Genomic DNA, 14,102 nt, shown 5'->3' with positions numbered 1-14,102 from the left:
CTGACTCTCCTAGTGTGTATTCTAGGATGAGACAGACATGGAGAGAGGAGGCAATTTTTGAGTTTCATATGTGTGTCAACATTGACAGAGTATTAATCAGCCATATGTACCTAAAAGGTGGTTCCAGATTAATATGTATGTTTCCTCTCTATACAACTGCAATCTCTTTGGCTAGTTATAAATTGCAAGTTAAATTGGCTAGCTTTGACAGTAAAACTAAAGCTACTTTTTCAGCAATTAGCACAAATTTTTTAGCACCCGATCATTGCTAAAATTAATTTACAATAGCACAAACTGATAATAAACGAAGATTTATATGTGTCTCTTACCTTGTTTTGCGTAACTTACGTTATTTTACGCAAATATAGCGTAACCGCTAATAAATGGACACACACGGTCAAGGTACAAATTTATAAAATAGACAATGAATCTTTTAATTTGCGCTTACAAGTGTAAGGCCTGTCTTATTAAAAAAAGCTTCATTCTACTTCATTCTTCACTATCTACGTTTCATTAGGGTATGATGTTAACTTTAATAACTAAATTAGAATAGGTAAAATTTTCTTCATTTTTTGAAATAAATGTTTCCTTCCCGGTTAAACCAAATTAAGGAATAATAAGAACTTACTTCTCTAGCAAGTTCTTACTATCCCTTTACTTAGTTTGACAGGAAAGGAATCCTTCCTTACTACACCTTCATAAAACAAGATAAGTGTGCCTATTCCTCTTAGTAGAGTAAAAATCATTCCTTAATAAAACATAGGAACCAAGGAATGGATTGGAATAACGCTTTCTTAGCAAAACATGCCTTTTTAAAAATAAAAATTTTAATGTTATTCTAAAAGAGTGCAAATACTTGAGTTGCGATCCTTTAGACGATATTGGAAGAAGAATGGAATCCTAGAATTAAGGAATGAATTAATTTATAAAACAAGTGTGAATTTAAAAACAGTTTTTGTGTAAATATTTAAAAATGTGATTTCAAATTTAAAAATCATTTTCGTCTTGTGTTTCAGCTAATTTATATGAATTTAAATAGTAAAAGAAAAACAAAAAGAAGAAAGTGGAAAAATAGCTGAATTTGTTACTAATACTCTTGTGGGGTAGGCTGTTTTTGGGTTTGTGCAGCGTCAACACAAAGAAGTAATGAAGTAAAATAACTATTAAAAGATTAATAACCTAATTATTAAAATAACCTAATAATTAATAACTGTAAACTTTTCTAGAACGAAAATTTTAGTCTACACAAATTCTTTTAGCAGTTCTAATCATTAGCTAAAACACTCACTAGAACAAAATTTCTTTAGGCCCATTCCTAGTGAGATTATACTAATACCGAGATTTAGCTATGGCCAATTTGAACCAACCAGAATTTTTCAGAATTTTCAGTCAATCAAAAAATTTTATATATAGTCTGATTGGCTCAAATTGACGTTAGCTAAATGTCTGTATTAGTAAAATCTAATTGTGAATCGGCATTTACAGCAAACTTTTCAAAAATGAAAATTGTAGCCTATATGTCCTAGCTTAGGAAAACTTGCTACAGGAAAAAAACAAGTCTGAGAGTTAATATTTTCTACTCTGAAAGTATTTGTTTTTGTATTCAAAACTTGCGAAGGTCATGAAGAATTTTCCTAAAGTTTATTAAAGCATTGTTGTACGACGCAGCCCACTAGGAAGATATTATATTACTACTACAAACACTGCAATATCAAGCTTCCAAAAGCCGGCAGAGCTGCGTAAGCTCCTCCTCCTTCTCATTCCAGAATCTATTCAAATCTTCAGTCCTTCATCCCTCCTATGGAGCTCCGCTTTCTTTTAAATCCTTTCTTATTATCGTTTCCCATCTTTATTTAGGGGAATATGGTATTTTTTTTGAAAAATATGGAAAGAATAATTTGGAAATCGCGGATTAAGATGGATGTTGGCTACCTACAATTAGGGGGGTCATGCTATCTACCTACCTTAACGGCGTTCTAATTACACATGAAGAATGGTGTAATTAAGCTAAATTGCTCAAATTTCATGAACCAACTTGAAAGCTGCTAAAGTTAAATTTTATCATAAAGAGTCTGAGGGTGAGAGGTTGGAAGCATTTAGTAACGCCCTTCTGCACAGAAGGGTGTTACACCCGTCTTTTATATAAAGCTGTATAAAGCAGGGCAGAAACCATTGGAGACAAACTATGGTCGTACACCCCACAGCTATGGTGGCTATATAGCCTCAAAATTAAGCTATATGCTATATTTTTGGTTTCAGAACGTTCATATTAGAATCTGAGTCCCATATTTTTTTTTTTAATATCTAATTCTTTAGAACACTTAAATGCCAATGTTAGTTGGAATGAAACACTGAGTGTGAAATACGTGCTTATCGCTTTTAGCTTTTAAGACACATGTTTGATCACCAGATTCCTTGATTCTCTAACGGTTCTAACGGATATGGTGTGGTTCCCCCTAATAGTCCCTGAGTACCGGCGACTCATAAAGGTCTAAAATAAAAATATATACGAAGGTGAGGGTCGGGGTGTATGAAAAAAAAAACGCCTCAACGCCTCATTCCAGTAAACATGATCCTATCTCATATTTAGGAAAATTTCTGCTATGTCCAGGTTTCGAGATCACTTTCTTTTCACGGGGAGAAAACCTGTTTTAAAAAATCTGATTTCTGATAGTTTTAATTTCTGTTCGCTGAAACGGTATGTAGGTGAACTATATGAAGATTAAGTTAAATTAAAATAATAGTGATTAAGTTAACTTAAGTATGTTTTCAAATTAAAATAAGTAGTGATGTAAGAACTTAAAACTGATTTAATTCATCCTATATAATAGAGGGGCAGCCGATCATAGGCACCCCACTCTTTACGCTATACTTTCGATACACCGTTGATTAATAAAAAAAAGAAATAAAAGAAGGTTTTTAAAAGAAAAGTAGAGAGCGATATCAACTTTTAAACGAAATAAAATCACAGATTAAATTAAGTTTGAAACGGACAAAATTTAATGTGAGTGAATTAGTGTAACCTAGAACAGACATAAATTAAAATGAATAGCCAAGTCAAATTTAAACGAACAAAAATTTATGTAAATAAAAAGGGAAACCAGACACTAATAGAAGCTGAAATGGATTATTGAATTTAACTTAAAACAAACAGAAAATACATCAAATAAATGTGGGGCCCACTACCCCTTCAACTTCCTAAAGCTAGAGTGTCATCTGCGTTTTACTGAAAGCGATTTGTATTTCAATCAGTGTTTTTTTTATTTATCACAAAATCAACAAAAACAACAAAAAGAAAAAAAATACTCAAGTTTACAGTAAAGGAAAAAAACTTGTTTGTTTGAATATGTACATTTGTGAGTTTCATTTTACTTTTACTATTTTACATGGATACTTTTTAAATGTATTTGTTTCAGTTACTATGCTTAGATCATACTATTGTGCATCGAAAGTAATGATGCATACCCAGGAAAACACTGCTTATTTTGTATTGACTATATAATTTAGGGGCAAAATATGCCAGGACAAGAAGGTAGTATGTACTCGGAAATGGAAGTAGCTGTCTAAGGCTTTTAAATAGCTTTAAAACTATTATATTCCTCGTGATCTTAGCCTTTTGGTGCTTTGGCTTTTGCTTTGGCTGGATAAAAAATCGTCGCAAATGTAATTTTGATGTAACACAACGTTTTTCTTACTTAAAAAGGTCACTAGAATTCAAAATGATTATTATATCGAGTTCCCTCCAAACTTTCTACACATACTGGTTTGACACAAGGGTGTATCCAGGATTTTGCTTTAGGGGGGGGGGTACGAAAAACTTTATAAAACACATCAAGTAAATTGTCTATATGTGTTTCTGTTGCGTTTTTACGAGTATGACAATTTTTTTTTTTAGAGGAACCCCCACCCCCTCCTTGGATACTGTCTTGGTTTGACATGATTATCCCTAGCAAAAAGAAATAAACAAATATGAACACATGTGACAATTTTTCTCACAGAACGATGTAGTATTTTTCATTTTTGTAAATACAGATCGCCTTGCCTCCTGATCCTGTGTTTTCCAAAATTATATAAATTTTTGTATGTTAATAGCCTTTGGTAAACAGCTTTATACTTGATGAAAATGGCATATTTCGAATCAGCATTAAAACTAAGTTTATTTGAAATATATGGTATTTTTAAAATTTTCTTTTTCACAGTATCGGTTACTATTGAGAAAAATTTATCTTTACTTGGCCTTTATTCTAATGAATTGACTTATTTTTACAAGTCATGTATATTTATTTCATGTATGTTTATTATATTGTTATTTCAACTTCTTCTTGAATTTAACAGAAATATTTGAGCTCTTTTCCGAACCCCTTTCACCTCTCTCCCTCCTCCTTGATTTTAGGACACTCCTGCCCTCTTCAGAATTTTTATTAAAGCTTGATAAAGGCTACTTCCATCTTTCACTGTCAGATCTTTCTCCAGCAATTGAAAAACATTATTGGGAATCTTGAGAGTTCGATTAGTCATCTTGAGATGGTTAAGCCGTTAACGTTGAGCAATAATATAGAAGATCTTGTAGGGTCTAAAAAAATCCGACAATTCTGCGTATCGCTTAGATTCTAACTCATCAAAAGGATGTTCAGTAGTAATAATTAATCCTTTAGCTGGTAGAACAGTACATAAATTTTTCGCTTCAAGAACGGTGATATTTTATGATTGTTTTACTTTAGGACTAGTTGAGACTGTTGTCAACTGATTCAAGTCTTTTTAGTCTTCTTCTTCTTGGCTAGGTTGCCTTTAAGCTCCAGATCCAAATAATTAACATCATGCAACATCTTAAAAATCAATAGCTTCGTGGAACAAATTATCTTCCTGGGGACAGGAATCAGGAATCATTTATTTAAAAACATCTTCCATTGTCTTTGATACAAAATCGCAAACTAAATAATGTCTTTTACGCATAATCCTAGTCCTTGAGCATTTTACCAAACAGTTCATGGTAACGAACTCTAAGTAAGGAACAACACGGCTCAATAGTAACCCAAACTCTAAAAAATAGAATTTTGATATCCATAAATATATCAACAAAATCAGATTATTATGCTGATTCCAAATATATAAGATTCATTAAGCTTAGTTTTACCCGTAAAAATTCACGAGCCTGATAAAAATTGCTTGATTTTTGAAAAAGTGGGAAAGACCCCCTAAAAGTACGAGCAAAAAATGGCAAGAATGGATTCTTAAGCCGGTCGGTGAATACTGTTATTAATTTGTTCGTCTTCCTCGTCTTGACTGCTGAGTTGACAGCAAGAGAGGGGGAGGGGATGATGTCGAAATTTCTCTCTTTCAAAAAGAAATTGCCTGAAGCGCATTATCAGCAGAAAGTAGTGATCTCTATTTTTTTTTTTTATTAAGAAAGGGTTTATTCACAAAAATAAATCTAACGCCTGAAGCAATGCTTGCTCGGGTAAATAATCACCCCACAAGGTGATGATAATCAGCACCGATTAATGAAACAAAAAACGACAAAAAAATTTTGTTAAAGACTCCAGAGCAGATTTATGATTGAAACATTTTTCTTCAAGGATGATTTTTCTTTCAAACTCTTTCCACATTAATTTGTTAGATATTTAATAATACGAATCCAAGGCCTTCAGACGAGAAATGCGTATTCTAATAGAGAATAAATGCATTTTAAATATGCCATTATCAGCCGATTTACTGGGAAGCCTAAATAGCGCATTTAAATCAATGGACGAAGTGCACTGTTGCCTTTCAGAACTAGCCCTTGAACATGAACCTTAAAAGAGCAGATGCACCAGTGCAATAAATTTGGTAATGGGCTAACATTACAGATGCACCAGTGCAAAAGAACAAATGCACAAGTGCAATAAATTTGGTAATGGGCTAACAAGCTAAATTGGGAAATGGGTGCGGTCCAGCCATTTGTTTTATAATCTAACTTTATTTTCTGGAGTTAAGTTGATAAAAGTAATAGAGTTGCACTGATTCTTAAAAAATTTTCTTCTCTTATCCAAAGCAATTCCCTTGTGGCCCTACTTTCAAAGGTCAGTTGTCCTGACGGAAGAGCCTTCTGTAGGCAATATAACTACAGAGAAAACCTTTTTTTTATAATCAAAATTTAATAAAAATGCTGAGAAACGCATGAACTTATAATAAGATAATTAAATTCACCAAAAAACTTTTTACGCAAATAGTAATAGAAATCCGAATATTTCTGCTTTACATCCAGAAAAATTTATCACGGTAAATAAGGGAAAGACAAAATTAAATGCTAGCTAAAACGCATTAGCACATACATGTAAAGATAGGAAAAACACAAACTATAGAAAAAAAGGATAAGGACTCATATTTTAGGAACTAGAGAGTCTTTTGAAAAAATTCACGTAACAAAACACAGGGAAGGGTGGAGTGCCTGCTATAAAAAGGATTTCTTGAAAAGTCTTATTAAAAGTTTTACTCGTTTCCCAACATTTTCATTTTATTTTAATTATAATTAGAAAGACATCGTTGTCTAAGAAATTATCTACTTTTTATTTTTCATGAAAGACATAGCAACTATCATAGCTTTAATGATGCACTTATAGGAAAGCAATAAGAAAGGAGACCTTCTGTATTTGAAATAGTCATTTTCACTAGACGACCTTAGTAGGTAACTTTGCTTTCTATTATATATTGATATTCTTATTAATAATCTTGTATTAATATTGTTTCTATTAATATTCGTTAAATTTGTTTCCCATTGAAGTACCAAGGAGAATGAAAATAAAATCTGTTTTTTTTTATTTTATTTTATTTTCACTATCGTTGGCTGCGCGAAAATTACACGATAACATATAGAAAAAATAGGACATTGAGTGAAGCTTACCTTCATATACAGTTATGCGTTTTCTGTAGCAACGGGCACCAAATTTAAAAAAAAGAAACGGGGTGATTTCTACGGTCAAAGAGAGTTGTCAAATTTAGCTAATTCGTTTTGCTTATTTATTTCAATGATTCAATCGTACAATGCTGACGAATCTGTTTTACTACCCTAGAAACTTAATAAATTTGAAATTAACCAATAGGAAAATCTTCAGGTTTTCAGGTACAAATAGACCCAAGTTGGGGTCAGAATGCAGAAAAGTTTTTATTTTGCTGTCATTGGTACTTCAAAAATATAGGGATTCAGAAGGGCTCCGAAAAAACTCAAGGACGAAGAGAAGTCAAGAAATTCGTGGTCATAAAATTTATGAGAAAATAAAAGATATTAATGCTGTTGTGTGCCAAATATGTGAGCAGAATTGTGTAATTGGACTAGTATAAAAGAACATTAACTGGCGTGAACAAGATATGCTGAAAACAAAATCATTCCCCCGGAATCGGAATATGCAGTTAAGGGTCTTTGGTTGCAGCGGGCGCCAAATTTTAAGAAAAGAAATGGGGGTGAAATTAGGAAAAACAGCTAAAAAATGGCACCAAAATAACGGCTTGAGAAGATGTAGTTGCGTTTGGGAGTCAAGAGGTTTTAATATTTTTATTCTTACGGACGAAAATCGTCGATAAATTTAAATGTTAAAGGTTCACCTTGGCAACGCTGACAAAAATATAGTGGGCTTGCTCTCCTGAAAATATATAATAGGTTTATTCTCCTGAAAACTTCATAATTTTCAAATACACTTAGGGAAAACTAAGAAAATTTCGGCTTTAAGGTGTTTTCAAGGCGAGTCAAAAGTGACTGGGGGCAACATGCCACCACCCACACTGTTTATCCCCCAAATACATCCAATCAAAATTTTTAGATAGCTATTTGTTCAAAATAGTTCGTCGGTCAAATAAGCATAAGTCCAGATTTGACAACCTCCCTCCCAGCCCCCAGGTTAAGCTAAGAAAGTTGCCCATTGTTGAGATACAAAGTAATATAGAGGAGGGGGCTCATTCAATGGGATATTGAAAGCTCCAGTGGGCCTTATAATATTCAAATGTGATCGGAGGGCAACCACCCCTCTCCGACGCCCTTTTTCACTGTTGTTAGAGAGGGGTTAGATGCCTAAAAGGATGCATTGTAAAGCCAAAACTTCCTAACCCTCATTGAGCCTTCAGGAAAAATGAAGGATTAGTTCTAAGGAAAGGGAGTGGAGGCAAAAATTGATAGTTAATCCCACTTGATTTCTGGGAGTATGGTGGTCTTGATTTCCGGTCTACGCTGTTATTATGAAAGTAAAGAGTAACATTAAACCCAAAATTAGCAGAATTTATCCGTATAATGGGGGTTGCTCCTTCCTCATCCCCAACCTTCCCCTCGTGCCTGTAGAAACTTTGAAGAATGCTCATTCAATAGAAAATTGAAAGTTCTAGTCCTTTTTTGTAAATCGAAAGTGATTGGAGACCAACCAGCCCCTGTCCTAAAATTTGTTTTTAATATCTTGTCCTTTTGTTATCCCTCGGGACATCTGATTGAAATTTTGAGGTATCTTGTACTTTCTCTGGCTGCTCAATTTTGCGTGTGGGAAAATTTTCCGCGGGGGTAAATTTCCCGGGTCCGGGTAGAATTTTCCGTGGAGGGGAATCTTCCGCAGAGGGTGGATTTTCGGGGGGGGGGGGATTCCGGCTTTCGTTCGGTTATGCCTATACCATTTGTAGCAACAACAATAGCTTAAACATAGAGTTTATGCAAATTCAGAGTGATTAAAAAGTGTAAACATAATTGTTTGTTATAGGATGGAGAAATAAGGTGTCAACCAAGACAGTGTTCTCGATCTGATTGCACGAATCCAATCAAAGGTCAGTGCTGTGACTACTGCCCACAAGACTGTGTTGTTGATCATCAGGTATACAGAAATGGTATGGCGTTTATCTCAGAGTTGGATCCTTGTAGGACTTGCACATGCATGGTAAGTCTGTACAGAAGGCTGCAGACTGCAGGCTTTTCTAGCAGGGATTTCATCTTTAATGCTCCAGCAACTATTAGCAGCTAAGACATACGATCCTTGCGTAGAATCATTGAAAGTCGAGTTCTCTGTTTTTAAGTGTTAGGAATATATAGCCATTCTCCTTATTCCACGATTATTCTGCAAAATTTTGCATTTCTAGCTTAAATAATTTAGCCTTTTCGGTGCATAGAAAAACTGAAAAATACAGAGAATGATAGTGAATATTCCAAAATATAATCACAATTCCTTTCGTCTTGATTCATACACACACTCATCAACACAAAGTTGAAAACATAAGGACTATTGTAGAAGGTGCATAAATATATTCTGCGACCACACTAGCTATACATGACTATATCGTAGCTATCATTGAATATTAAGAGATATTAAGCTTTCATTCAATCTGAATTTGTAGCATAAACAATGTTTTGTTTTCCAGCAACTAGTATGGCAACTTACTAATACAACTAACTTCGCTCTTTACACACATATTTCTGATTTCTAAAATCAAAGTCTTAGGTCTTTAGCTACGCTGTTCGAAAAACAGCCCTGCTTATAAACAGGCACCAGACAACAGGGGGATACCTAGTCGAGATTCTGGTGCTCCCGCTTGACTTGAGCTAGATCTCAGGCCAGGCCCCCACTCATCTTATGTAGATGGAGACCCATTATTTTTTCCAAAGTCGTTGCTTTAGTGAAACGTTCGTTTTTTCCAAAACTATTAATTAATGCTGGAATTAGCTGTACGTCAAATTCTAATACTCACCTCTTTTTTCCTATGACATAGGTACTTCTCATTATTAAGCAGATTCAATCCTTTTCCTGGGGGGGAGATAGGAAAAGTTATTTTGTTTGTCTGAATTATTTATATGACTTCCCCTAACAATTCTATTGCCCAATGAAGTAGAAACAACAACTTTGACCCCATGTTTGACCCCAAAGTTGGCAACTAAAATGCTGCAACAAATCGATAGTACCCCTTTGAGAGCATTGCGTTATAATAGTAAAAGACATGGAGTAACACACAGAAAAAACACATTAAAATACAAGCCTGAACCTAGGGCAATTAAACTGACACTATGGTTTTCCCATACTAGTTGGCATAGAAGCTGACAAAGGTGTTTATTCATGATGACCTTTTAAAAGCCTTTTAAAATTGAATGTTGTCACCAGTACTGCATCCTTCCCTAGAAATCGACCCACTGCTATTTCTGCCTTCCACGAAAGGCCGTATCTGGGATTTTTTTCGGGGGGAGGGGAGGGGGATACAGAAAAATTTTGCAAAACACAAACAAAATTTGTTCCTTTGAAGGTATAGTTCTTTCAGGGAGTCAATAGATTATCAATATTTAAATTTTAACAGACTTTTTTTTTTATTATTATTATTTTACGAAGGTGATTATATTATCTTAATTTTTTCAATAGCGCAATTATCCTTAATCTTTCTAGGATTTTTGTTAGGAAGAACAAGTTATTTGTGACGATTAGCCGTGTCCCCCACTTGACTGTGAAGCCACATCTTCACATTCAAATTTTTATTTAAATGTTTTATGATGTTTTGTTTTTTTATGAACTTAATGACGCTTTATGACGTTTTTTATTTTATTTGGGTAATAAATGATTATGTTATTTTTTATAATTTTGTTCAGTAGCACAATTATTCCTAGACTAGAATATTTTTCTAGGAAGGACGAGTTATTTGTGACGATATTCGGTGTCCTCCACTAGACTGTGAAGCGCACTACAGAGTTTTACCTGCTGATAGCTGCTGCTCTGAATGTTTTGTCCCAGAACCAGGATGTTTTCATCGAAGTCGATTCTATTATAAAGGTCAGCTGTGGGTCGACCATGCAAAATGCCAGACTTGTCTCTGCAAGGTACTCATAATAGTGTCTTTAATAGGGTATCTCCATTTGCTCTTTGCATCATCCCCGTGATCTTTACTTTGCATCTGATTCCCTTATCTTCATTATTGCTTTATAGGATGGGCCAATGAGAAATTTGTTATATGGCTATTCAACTGTTTTTACTTAGGTATATGTAGCCACCCATTTGCAAGTGATTTTTTGTTTGGTTTGCTTTGTTGATTTTTTTTTTTTGGGGGGGGGGGTACTATTTATGGTCTAGCTGATGTTTTTCCAATTAAATCAAGAGTTAAGCAGAGTTACGTTTTTTCCCCATTTATATGGATCATTTTGATGGACTTTATCCTAAGGAGCACAGCAATGGCAATGGGAGACCACCGAACCAAATAAAACTCTCCAAGACTTAGATTATATATATATATATATATATATATATATATATATATATATATATATATATATATATATATATATATATATATATATATATATATATATATATATATATATATATTAATCCCACTCCCTCACCACTTGGTGACATGTTAATCATTCTACTTAATCTTACTTTAACATTAAAGTCACCTGCACTAAAGTAAATTGTTCAGCTACATTTTTCAACGTTGGGTAGTTGAAGCTAATTGATTAGAACAGGGTATGCTACAACAAATTACCAAACCAAAAAAACAACCTTCCCGGTTTTGCATGGTATCCTTGTGTCATCAAGCACCCCTTCCACCATGGAAATACATTAGTAATACATACATAAATTAATTATGCAAAACCTTGTTCTGAATCGACCATAGAACATCTACCAATCCACCATCCACGAATGGAGCTTTATCTTCACTACCTCTATACAATACCTACCTTCACTACACCTACCTCCTACCAACAACTACTCCCACTACCTCTATATAATAACGGTGCTATTAAGGCTTAGATTACAGCGCTTGACTTTTAAAAAGACAGTATTTTCACTTTAGTGCTAGAGCCGTTTCATGCTACTGAATAAAATATTGTTTTATGAATTAATAAATAAAATATTGAATAAAATATTTTTATGAATAAAAGTTTATGAATAAAATATTTATGAATAAAAGTTTTATGAATAAAATATTGTTAGTAGGTTGTATGTGAAGAAAGGCCTTTCTGTCAAAAAGTCTAAAACGGAAGGGTTTTGGGTTCAACAGCAATAGTGGTGATCCCACTCCTCCCATGAAGCTGAATTATCGAATTGTTCGTTTTCATCTAGCTTAGTGTATCTAGATCCCTCAATTGAAAACTGGGTTAAAACAACCTCGTTTTTGTCAGGTGAAGATTTTCTGAGTAAAATCCGTCAGACATTTGGTATGCCTTTATTGTTTAATCAATAAGATTTCCAAACAGGGATAGTGAAATAGGGATAGTGAAATAGGGATATTTCCAAATAGGGATAGGTTCAGTGAAACAAAAGTGAAACAAAAATATAAAACAAAGACTCTAAATATTTTGATGAGTCGGTCATCATTAGCAGTAGAGTCACTAACATATAAAAATTAAAACAATCTGTGTTTATAATAAGCAAAATAATCACTTCAAGGTCAAGGTAGGTTACAAGTTTATTGACCTAGAAAGTTCACTAACTCTTCTTGAACTTAGTAATTCTCCGTTGAATAAAGGTGTTACAATTTTCTTCAAAATTGTAGGTCAAAGCAGGTTACCAGTCCGTTGACTTAGCAAGTTCACTAACTGTTCTTGAATTCTGTAATGCTGCGTTGAAAATTCTTCTGATTGAAAATGAAATAATGCTGAATTTATAGGTGCTAAATTTATATATGCTTATATATTATACTTATATATTTACTTATATTTTATTCCTGGCTTGTAGGATGACAATGATGTCCAATGTAATCAAAGGGTTTGTTTAGCAGAATGCACAAATCCAGTTTTTGTTCCTGGAGATTGTTGCCCTAGATGTGACCAAGGATGTCAAGTAGGCACCGCCATCTACTTGGAGGGAGAAAGCTTTTTAGACAAGGAGAGTCCCTGTACAAACTGCAGATGTCATGTAAAATTTGTTTTTGTTATAATTTATTTGTACCTCGCTCCGTTTTCATTAGTCTTATTATCATTATTGATTAGAATCATTATGTACGGAAAATTCTTCATGTCTCTTTAATGCTTTTTTGTTCTTTTTTCTCGAATTTTGTTTTCTGTTCAATTTTTTTTGCTGTTGTACAGCGAATGATAGTTTGAAATAGTTTTAAATCATTATTTTATATTCAATAGTTTTTATTCACCCATCATAAGCCATGGGGGCTATAGAAAGCTTGATTGAAAAAACAGTCAAGCCGATGAAGATTTTTAAACAAACAAAAACAAAAAAACAACGTTGTGATAAATGTCACAACAATGTTCTCTTCTCTTTAATTTTTAATACGTATTTATAAGCGCTGATATCAAGCGCTGATAATTTCTGATGATGGGTATATTCGAAAAAATAGAAAAATGGCAATATATATACTAATGGCAATATATAATATGTAATATATAGGCATAATATGTAATATATTCATCGGCAACAGTCAAGCCGATGAAGATTAAAAAAAAAAAAAAACAACGTCGTGATAAATGTCACAACAATGTTCTCTTCTCTTTAATTTTTAATACGTATTTATAAGCGCTGATATCAAGCGCTGATAATTTCTGATGATGGGTATATTCGAAAAAATAGAAAAATGGCAATATATATACTAATGGCAATATATAATATGTAATATATAGGCATAATATGTAATATATTCATCGGCAACAGTCAAGCCGATGAAGATTTTTAAACAAACAAAAATAAAAAACAACTTTGTAATAAATGTCACAACAATGTTCTCTTCTCTTTAATTTTTAATACGTATTTACAAGCGCTGATATCAAGCGCTGATAATTTCTGATGATGGGTATATTCGACAAAATAGAAAAATGGCAATATATATAATAATGGCAATATATAATATGTAATATATATAATATGTCAATATATATATAATGGCAATATATAATAATGGCAATAAAAGCATTTTTATTTCAATAAGTTGGTACAATAGTAAAGTTTCGTTGAAAGAAATAAAATTCTTTGAATTTCGTTAAAATTTATCCATTATGGATAATTTTTTTATTCTAGAGCTAAATGCACTTCTTAAGCTTGCTAACAGGGAAAGGCATTGCGGGGAAAGGCATTGCGGGGAAAATTTTATACAAATAAATCTTATACAAGGAATATTCTTAAATAAATAAGTTTCCATTTCGTTTGTATCAATTTTTATACATGTTTGTG

The 14,102-nt window shown here is 33.2% G+C and overlaps 1 protein-coding gene across 2 annotated transcripts in view; it reads left to right on the top strand.

Annotated features, from left to right (window-relative positions):
* LOC148949155 (uncharacterized) overlaps positions 1–14,102 on the top strand; it is a 160,020-nt gene that overhangs the window by 137,111 nt on the left and 8,807 nt on the right. For both annotated transcript variants that reach the window (XM_089093210.1, XM_089093209.1), the window contains 3 exons: positions 8,712–8,885; positions 10,610–10,801; positions 12,660–12,839. In XM_089093210.1, the coding sequence (XP_088949336.1) occupies positions 8,712–8,885; positions 10,610–10,801; positions 12,660–12,839 (546 nt within the window). The remainder of the gene's footprint in view (positions 1–8,711; positions 8,886–10,609; positions 10,802–12,659; positions 12,840–14,102) is intronic.

This window comes from Artemia sp. Qi Xiang Cuo, chromosome 8, assembly GCF_049724085.1.
Source record: "Artemia sp. Qi Xiang Cuo chromosome 8, ASM4972408v1, whole genome shotgun sequence".
Classification (NCBI taxonomy): Eukaryota; Metazoa; Arthropoda; class Branchiopoda; order Anostraca; family Artemiidae; genus Artemia; species Artemia sp. Qi Xiang Cuo.
Note: the sequence above shows the minus strand (reverse complement) of the source record. Positions and strands in the feature narration are given on the sequence as shown.